The following is a 10,182-nucleotide window of genomic DNA, read 5'->3' as shown; positions in this document are numbered from 1 at the left end:
TTGCTTGGGAAGTAATTGTTATTCCATCACAAGAAACTGTACGATTCTATTGTTATTATTGTTCAAGGTATGACTATAATATTCTCCAATCTTGGAAATGTCCGACGAAATAATATAGTTTTGGATGGTACTTTTTCTATCAGTGCTAACTTATAAACTAGGTTGTTACTTATTATAACCATAATATTTCTGGCTGCTGAATGTTTATGTTTCTTTTTGTAGTGATGAGAGTTTGTCATGAACTGGAATCCGAGGGTTTTAAGAAATGTGAGTGTCATTCAGTAGATTTCACTTCTACCATTTCAAATAATGATGTATGGACAGCTACATCTTTTCTGCAAGGATAAGCTTACACTGAGGACTTCTCACCAATCAGGATGACACACGTTTGAAGCCAAGAAAACATAGTCTCTATTCCTAATGTCTCAGTTGGTAGTCTGTGTTCCAAATTTATTTTCGTCCCACCTACTATGGTCTTTTTTGGTACCTGCTCCCACCTCCCACTCAGCCGCGAGGAACAAAAAAAAACCCTCAGGGCCGAGTTCCTCACCCGCCCCCACTCGCCTAACCTCCCATCGCACCCATCTGATACGAACAAATCGGCGACAATTAACCAGCGAAAATTAACCAGCGAAAAAAATCCGAGAACGAATCGCACGAGCGAGGCCTTCTGCCCTCGAGCGAGCAGTCGCACGCACCAGTCGCACACCAGATCCCTGCGCCGCCGCCCTCCATCCTTCGCCATCGCAGATCCATCCCGCCGCCGCCGCTCCATCCCTCTCTTCCCTCCAAGCTTGTCGCCGGCGGTGAAGCGTACGGCGCTCCATCCCTTCGCCTCCAGAAACCTATCACACGCGCCGAGGCGAGGGCCTCGTGGACGGACCCCGCCGCCGGGCAGGAGGAGTGTTCCGCGCCGTGAGGAACCCGCCACGCGCGTCAAGGCGAGGCGCCTCCTGGGTTCCGTCCGTTTTCAGAGCGAGCGCCCGCGAATACCTAGCTAGCTGCCGCCGTCGTGACCGTTCCAGCCACCGCCAAGGTAAGGTGCTTTCTCCATCTCAATTTCCTTCCTTCCCCATCAAGGTTAATTTGGATGCGTACTTAAGTGATTTTGGTGTTGCTCATCGGATTTGTATATGTATGTACGTGTGTCTTCGATCTGCTTCGTTTGGATACGTTGTTAAGTAATTCACATCTTCCCCGTTACAATACATGCATGATCTTGTCTTGTGCTCTCGGGTTTATATATTTGCTTGCTTAACATCTATCCTACTGCCTGAAATCAGCAGTCAATTTGTTCAGGAAAAGAAATCCACTTATTAGGAAGTAAAGTGAAGCAACCATATCGATCCATCAATTTGTTCATTTTATTTTGTTTGATGTGTGATGTGCTTGTGTGGTGAGAGGCGAGGAGTGGCTTCAGGTCCCTCTCCTTTTTGCCTGACTGAGCAAGAAGAGAAGAGAAACAGTAGGAGGAATTCAGAACTGTATTTCCTCAATTCAGATTTACCTTTGTTCAGTGACAAGTTCAGACCAAGTACATTACCCAGCCGGCACACAGGCCCCACTCACACATGATTAACTCACACGCACACCTGTACCCGGCGCCACCGAACACCACATATGGAGGAGGTGGCGCCAGTGTACAGCTAAGGCACGGCGTCATGCATGACATGGTTCTGTATTCTGTATACAGTGTGATACAAATAGTTCAAACATGCTCTGAGTGTTGAAAAATTCAAATTTGGTACCGCAATTTCTCTTGAACGATTCACTTTTGTGTTTTTATTTGTCCTGTATTTATTTTTCGATGCTGATATTGCAGGGTTTAACGACTGCTTCAATATTGTAGGAAGAGGTGTGGAACTAGAAGCATCGGTAGAAATAGTAATGAAGGCAAGACCGACTTAGAAAAGCTTTTGTTTTTTGTTTACTGTGGTCTTCTTACATAATTTAAGTTTTAGATCCAATGCATGAGCAGAAAATGCTAGGTTCTTAATACCCGTGAGACGATATGCAGGACAGTATATTTATTTATTTACTTAGGGAAGGAGAGAATATAATTTAGGTATAATGTACATGGTCATTTTACTTTTACTTTGACATATGCTTATGTTCCTTTTTTTGTAGCCAGATCAAACTCGGCACAGATGCACATGCACCGCGCGCCTCACTGATGTGAGGATGCATTTCCTCAATCCCCTCTTAATCTCCAACATCTCCCCTTTCCAATGTTGGCGTACTTGACCGGAAGTGAGTGCGCGGCGGAGCAAAGCTCAGCCTGGGTCTTCATCAACGCAAAACGGGGCAGGAGGGAGCGGGAAGTTTTTCAACCGCATGAATGTGGAAGGCGCTTGACAAATCAGAGATGTATGAAGCTTCTGCCGAGGTAATTGATGAGAGAAGCTCTCATGTTTTGTTCTTGATCCTCAAACAAAGCGACTGGTCAGCGTGTTTCTGTACTATGCCCAAATGCCTTTACATGTTTCATCTTTCGTTTTTGTAGTCTTAATATATGGGTCTCATCTATTTTTGGCTGCAGATGTTTGAGAGGGGCAGCATAGACATAAGAGGGGTTCAATATTGTTAACTCACATCATCCAGACCAGGTTAGCACACATGCCATGCAGATTCTACTACTTGATGTAGCCTTTCTCTTAGATGTAAGTAGTATTTTTACTGTGCTACTCTTTGATCTCGAGTAGTTTGTTCATGTATTGTTTAAGATGCCAAATAGAATTAAATGGAATATAAGTTTCAAAGTTTCATTATGACAGATGAAATGTACACGAAGGTAAACTAATATGTCTCCTGCCACTCGTATAGTCGAGCGGTTGTCCTTGACTATAGTGTACTTAGGAGGAGGAGATGAACATGAAGAATGAGTTCGTAATGTGGTTGTCGTTGATTAATGGCACCCCCAGCAGCGGTGATAACGACCATGGGGAGGAGAGCACGAACATCAACAACCTCTTGGCCTTGTTGGCTTCTCCGACATCAATAACGACGACCAGCTCACCATACAGTTGCTAGAGTGCTAAAGAATGGTTGAGAAGAACAATTGATTGTTGATGGAGCCAATCAACAAGGACGATAAGGACGGCCACAACAGTGAGAATAAGAAGGCGGAGCTCATCGCCGTCGGCCGCCAGCTCTGCAGGGAGAAGAAGAACGACAATACGTTAATTATAAAGAAGTCAACAATGCCACCTGGTGTGGAAAGGGTCCTCAAGGTATATGTTATCCACCATTGGTATTGACCCATTAGAATATGTAAGCCCTCGATGCAACATACGGGCAATTTATATACATCGTAGCCCATAGCAACGTTGCCTGCAGCATTGGAGTTGTATATATTAGAATTGAGTTATGATGGCATAATTTTTTCCGTCACAAGTTAAATGAGCATTGTGTAAAAGTCTAACTAAGTTTTCTTCCGCATTCTTCTATAAATTGGAAGTCCAATATAGATTTCTCAATGTATCATTTTGGGATTATTTGACCATCGGACAATATTGCCATGCTGACCATTTCTCTTGTCTTTGCAATATCTATAGGATCTAATGTAAAAGTATAATGTGCTTCACAGATTTTTTATTTCTTTTGATTTTGCCTTGCTTGTTATTTATGCTTATAGCTTTATATGCGAGATTCTATTTAGCGACACCTTTTTCAATTGTTAGTTGACGTGCTTCTGAGTTTATCAATCAGGTGAGGCATGTGGTGCCCTTTCGGAATGTCGTTTTCTTCTTCCTTGCATCTCAAATGCAAGCAACCATGCTTCTACCAAGGCTTAGAAGAAATGAAGATGTATGTTCCAGAACCTCTTTTATATTATTTCATCACAAAAATTTACTGCAATATTTGCTCTTTTTCGTAAATACACATGATAGACTTGAACAATCTTCTGTTATATTGCATGATGCCCAATTGATATGGTACGAGAAAGAAAATTCTGATTGTAAGGTTTATCTTCATATAGCAACTTCCATGAAATATGTTGCAACTTCAGAAATCTAAAATGATGGTTTTAATATTAATGTCCGGGATGAGGCCATAGGTTTTCTTGATCCGTATCTAATTTTCCAAAGGTTGAAGATGAATGTACTGTCAAGTTTATAGTCATCAAATGGTCCTTCATTACCTGATTGCAGGCTGTTGTCAAGAATTTCACCCCACCCATTGCATTGGATGTCACCTATGGCTGCAGCAATAGTGTGTCAATCAAGCTCACGTGAATTGAGCTACGCAATGTCCTATTATTACTCTGTTACTCAAAGAGTTGGTATCCCTAAATAGTAAGAACAGAGAAGATTCTTAGTGAGTTATTACACGTATTTTATTCCGATCTCCTATAAAAAACTTTTGTGGTTTAAGCACAACCCATATTATGGTTCTTTTATACCAATTAAGTTCACTATTCAACGAAATTCCTTTTCACTGAAATAAGAACCACGTAATGTTTACAATTGATCTGGTCAGCTAGATAACTAAATGAGTTAAAATTATGCATGCTATCTTTTGACATATGTTGTAACACCCTCGATGCGACTATAGCTCCCACGTGTCGAGGCACGACTTAGAGACATAATCGCATTGAAGGCATATGTCGCAAGTTAGGCAATCTTCACAACATCCCATGTAATATGAATAATAAAGGGGAGAACATAGTTGGCTTACACTCGCCACGTCACATCAAAGTACATAAATAACATCCATCATACAAACACTCATGGCCCGACTACGGCGCCAAAATAGAAGAAAACCTAACATGCGACAAGGCCCCAAATCAAACCCCAACTGGGCACCACTACTGATCATCAGGAAAAGACACGTAGTAATGCTGAGAGTCCTCGTCGAACTCCCACTTGAGCTCGGACTCGTCACCTGGAGTGGAATCACCTTGACCTGCATCTGGAATTATAGTATCTGTGAGCCATAGGGACTCAGCAATCTCGCACCCTCACGATCAAGACTATTTAAGCTTATAGGAAGGGTAAGGCAAAATATGTGGAGCTGCAGCAAGCGACTAGCAAGTATGGTGGCTAACTTATTCGCAAAAGAGAGCGAGAAGAGGAGGCAAAGCACGAACGAGAAGCTAGAGAGCAACCTGCGCAAGCATAACTCCAACACCACGTCCACTTCCCGGACTTCGCCGAGAAGAGGCCATCACGGCAACACACTCAGTTGATTCATTTTAATTAATTAAGGTTTAAGTTATCTACAACCGGACATTAACAAATTCCCATCTGCCCATAACCACGGGCACGGCTTTCGAAAGTTCAATCCCTGCAGGGGAGTCCCAACTTAGCCCATGACAAGCTCTCACGGTCAACGAAGGAATAGACCTCCTCCCAAGACGTTTCGATCAGACTCGGTATCTCGGTAACTCAAGACACTTCGACAGGTTAAAACAAGACCAGCAACACTGCCCGAATGTGCCGACAAATCCCGATAGGAGCTGAACATATCTCTTTCTCAGGGCACACTCAGATGAGCCAGACGTCGGGTAAGCCAGCCTAGAGTTGCCCCTGGTAGCCTCGGACATCGCTCGGTGGGACCAACACTCAGAGGAGCACTGGCCCGGGGGGTAAAATAAGATGACCCTTGAGTCTGCAGAACCCAAGGGAAAGAAAAGGGGCTAGGTGGCGAAAGGTAAAACCAATGTTGGGCATTGCTGGAAAAGCTTTAATCAAGGCGAAATATTAAGGGGTTCCCATTATAACCCAACCGCGTAAGGAACGCAAAATCCGGGAACATAACACCAATATGACGGAAACTAGGGCGGCAAGAGTGGAACAAAACACTAGGCGAGAGGCCGAGCCTTCCACCCTTTACCAAGTATATAGATGCATTAAGATAACATGGCAATATAATGATATCCCAACAAGTAAATAAATGATGTTCCAACAAGGAACGGCCTCCAATCTTCACCTGCAACTAGCAACGCTATAAGAGGGGCTGAGCAAAGCGGTAACATAGCGAATCAACGGTTTGCTAGGATATGGTGGGTTAGAGTTTCAACATGGCAATTGGGAGGCTGACAAGCAAAAGGTAGGCATCGTAGCATTGGCATAGCAAGAGCGAGCAAACTAGCATACCAAAGATAGTAGTGATTTCGAGGGTATGATCATCTTGCCTGCACAGTTGTCAGAGTTGACTGGATCCTCACAAGCAAACTCAACGGGCTCCTCGGTAGCGAACTCGTCTCCCGTCTTTACCCAAATAAGACAAACAAGCAACAAGGATACAATCAACTACGTGCAAGACCAAGCAATATGATGAAATGAAGATATGCTATGCGGGATGCAAAATGCAAGATATGACAGGAAATGCATGAACCTGGCCTCAACTTGGAATTCCAAGGGTGCCACTGGAAAGATGAGATGAAATCGCTTGAAAACGATATAAAGAACGCCGGAATCGGAGTTACGGTTTGGAAATGGCAAGCGATTTAAGATATGACACCGGTCTGCGATTTACAGCAAGTAGGCATCTAAACGCAATGAAATGGACATGCTACAGCCACCAAACGTGACAACAAAATACATGGAAGGGATGCACACAAGATGCTTAACAAAAGACTAGCACTGAGCCACGGCCAATTCATCCATTATGAGGTTCAAACAAGCATGGCAAAAACGCAAATGCAAAACAGATTCCAGACTTAGTGAAATTAACACTTGTCTGAAATTTCAGATCACGAAGCCCTATTCGGAGCAGCAAAACAACATGATACATGACCTTATTGTGACAAGTAAGAGCATGACATGGAGCTACTCAACAAGCTTAACAAAAGTCACAAAGTGACCTGGGCCAAAAGGGATCACAAAATATACTAACGGGCACACGAACATAGCTAAAACATAATCAGTTTTCAGACTTAGTGAAAACTGAGACATGCTGAAATATAACTCACGAAGGCATGTAAACGAGCTCGATGCACTCACCACGGTGCAAGTCATGGCAAGACAGGCATACATCCATTAAGAAGGTTCAAAATGCTAGCTAGACATGGCAAGAACAATGGCATAGCATGCACGGATCAACTACAATAGCATCGGCAAAATCGCAAACGAGTTGACGATCTGCCCAGATTCACCATGAAGCAAAAGTAGAGCTCGATTTACTCAAGCTAAGGTGCTCCATAATTGCAAACAAAGACATGGATGGATAGAGCATAACATGATTAACAAAACTCCTTTACTGATCATCCTCAAAAGAGGCACGGATCACTAGGAAACAAGCTGAACATATGGCATCATGAACTAAATAATCCCAGACTTAGTGAAATTAACTAAGTCTCTGAAAACAGATTTCCCGGGTGCCTCTCTTTGCAAGTTTGCACAAGTCACCACATACATCCTAAAAATGCATGGGTTGCACCTCTGGAAAGAAGACAAAATGCTTAACAAAACATATGAAGGACTCACAGGCATAGCATGCACACAATAATCATGGCAAAAATGATAAAAGTCTAAGATGAACTAGCAGATCGGACAATTAACTCACGGCGATGGCTCGGGCACCGGGCGGCGGGGCGCGTGGAGGAAGAAGGAGGCGGCGGCGGCGGCTCCTCTGGCCCGGTGTGGCTAGGCGCGGGCGCGCCGTGGGCCCGGCGGGCCGCGGCGGCGGCGGGTGGCGGGATGCCACGTGGCGGCCTGCGGTAGGCTGAGGGGAGCGGGGCGGACACGTCCGGCTCGCGCGGACGTTGTCCGGCGGCGGCGGAGAGGTTTTTTAGGGTTTCGGGGAGAGGGAGAGATCCGAAAACGGAGGGGTGTATATATAGGCATAAGTGGAGCTAGGAGAGTCCAAATGAGGTGCGGTTTTCGGCCACGCCATCGTGATCGAACGCTCTAGGACATGGAGCAGAGTTTGGTGGGTTTTGGGCCAAATTGGAGGGGTGTTGGGCTGCAACACACACAAGGCCTTTTCGGTCCCTCGGTTAACCGTTGGAGTATCAAACGAAGTCCAAATGCTACGAAACTTGACAGGCGGTCTACCGGTAGTAAACCAAGGCCGCTTGGCAAGTCTCGGCCCAATCCGGAAATGTTTAATCCCCACACACGAAAGAAAGCTAGAAATGACCATCGGAGGAGAACGAAGCGCCGGAATGCAAAATGGACAACGGGGAAAATGCTCGGATGCATGAGATGAACACGTATGCAAATGCAATGCACATGATGACATGATATGAGATGCATGAAAACGAAAACAACACACGGAGACAAAAACCCGAACCCGAGAAAATAAATATAACTTAACGCCGGAAACGGTAAGAGTTGGAGTACAAATTGGGAAAGTTACATCCGGGGTGTTACAACACTCCACCACTACGAAAAGATCTCGTCCCGAGATCTAGGACTGAAAGAACTCCGGGTACTCAGAACGGAGGTGATCCTCACGTTCCCAGGTAGCTTCACGGTCGGAATGGTGTGACCACTTGACTTTGAGAAATTTGATTGACTTGTTGCGAGTCTTGCGTTCAGTCTCTTCAAGAATAGCAACTGGGTGCTCACGATAAGAGAGATCTTCTTGGAGCTCAATGTCCTCGAAGTTGACTGTGCGGTCAGGAGTCTTGAAGCACTTTCGAAGCTGAGAGACATGGAACACGTCATGAACATTTGCAAAGTTTGAAGGAAGCTCGAGTTGATAGGCGAGGTCGCCTCTCTTGCTGACGATCTTGAAAGGTCCCACGTATCTAGGGGCAAGCTTCCCTTTGGTACCGAAGCGACGATTCATTTGTTCATTCATTTAATCCTTCCTTATTTCACTCAATTTAGATTCATTAACTTTTGCACTTGCTCATGATTGATGGATTGAGAAATTTAGTGACATTAATTGCAATGAGGACTATCATATATCCATAAAACTCAGATTTTTTTCACTAGAACATGATCATGATGAGCCAGTAAGATTTTTGATTTTTTTTAAATGCCCGTGGCAACGCGGTGGGGATAAGGGATGTGTGATGTGCTTGTGTGGTGAGAGGCGAGGAGTGGCTTTTCCTTTTTGTGGGAGGCTGTTCATATTTGTCTATTCTATTTTTAAATTCAAGATACATACAATTATTTATCATCATTATAATCAAGATAATAAATATTTATTTATTCCAGTGTGTGTTGAGTTATTTTGTTTTTGATTTTAATATGCTCTCATGGAATGGTAAAAAATTGGTTCATCCAATTTAAAAGTGGAGTACTCTATGTTTGCATGTTCTTACATTTTTCATGTGAAATCTTCATGCTAACTGTATGAAGTACTCATGCAGGATGGTTACAAGTCAATGAAGATTTTTTTACTATAATTGCTCAAGTACTGTGTGAAGGAAGCTGAAGACAATATTCCTGATATTTTAGGAGATGCAAGTGAAGTGGAATAATGAAAATACATTACACCAAGTACATTTGTCGATTGTTACTGTAATTTTTTTTCTATACATGTGAAATTGGAAGTGCATTATGCTTATGTATGCAATCCGAAAAAAATTTAAAAGGCCCATGGCAACGCACGGGCATGGTACTAGTTATACTAGTATTGATGCCCATTGTACTGTATCAAGACTTGATGGTCTGTTTTCTCACCTTGTTTTCATGCCTCTCGGCGTTGGCATGATCTTTACTTCATATATATGTACTCCCTCCGTCCGAAAAAACTTGTCATCAAAATGGACAAAAATGGGTGTATCTAGAAATGATGACAAAAAGGGGTTTTGTCCATTTTGATGACAAGTATTTCCGGACAGATGGAGTATGCATTATGATGCCTCCAAAAAGGATCTAATTTTATATTCCATCTAAATATGGCTTTTGTCGTCCAACAATTCTGAAAAGAAAAATCATGTGTTACCTTCTGCAATTTGAATAAGAATATTTCCTTACAGTCTGCAATTTAAGTGTCACTATTTATGTCTAACATTGAACGATGAAACTACTTTAATACTTATAAAAAATTTGGATGACGTGGTTAATAAAAACAACACTTCTTTTCTTGGAACAGCTACTACTACATTGATATTTCTTGTCACAAAATTGTCACTTCTTGAGTGTGTACGTAGAGACAAATGCACAGGGCACGCCGTCCCATCTAGTATAGGTAGATACATGGTTGGTAGATAGCATAGCAGCATTGGTGAAGTGAACCTCCTTCGTCTCTATGCTGGTAGAATCACAAGAGCAATGATCT

At 43.3% G+C, this 10,182-nt stretch overlaps 1 protein-coding gene across 5 annotated transcripts; it reads left to right on the top strand.

Annotated features, from left to right (window-relative positions):
• The first annotated feature begins 550 nt into the window (after positions 1-550).
• Positions 551-9,522, top strand: LOC125515068 (uncharacterized). 5 transcript variants are annotated; one of them, XM_087528830.1, is made up of 7 exons: positions 551-1,036; positions 1,823-1,893; positions 2,132-2,386; positions 2,540-2,606; positions 2,824-3,230; positions 3,709-3,807; positions 4,089-4,381. In XM_087528830.1, the coding sequence occupies exons 5-7, from the start codon at positions 3,069-3,071 to the stop codon at positions 4,143-4,145; spliced, it is 318 nt and encodes a 105-aa protein (XP_087384956.1). In that variant the 5' UTR covers positions 551-1,036; positions 1,823-1,893; positions 2,132-2,386; positions 2,540-2,606; positions 2,824-3,068; the 3' UTR covers positions 4,146-4,381. The 5 variants fall into 5 exon arrangements, 3 of the variants coding, with proteins under 3 accessions (XP_087384956.1, XP_087384958.1, XP_087384955.1); XM_087528832.1 differs by lacking the exon at positions 4,089-4,381 and adding an exon at positions 9,269-9,522 and having other exon boundaries at positions 552-1,036; XM_087528829.1 differs by having other exon boundaries at positions 552-1,036; positions 4,152-4,381.
• Positions 9,523-10,182: the final 660 nt, after the last annotated feature.

This window comes from Triticum urartu, chromosome 6A (assembly GCF_056163025.1).
Source record: "Triticum urartu cultivar PI428250 chromosome 6A, HENAU_Tu73, whole genome shotgun sequence".
Lineage (NCBI taxonomy): Eukaryota > Viridiplantae > Streptophyta > Magnoliopsida > Poales > Poaceae > Triticum > Triticum urartu.
This window is presented reverse-complemented; position numbering and strand designations above follow the sequence as displayed.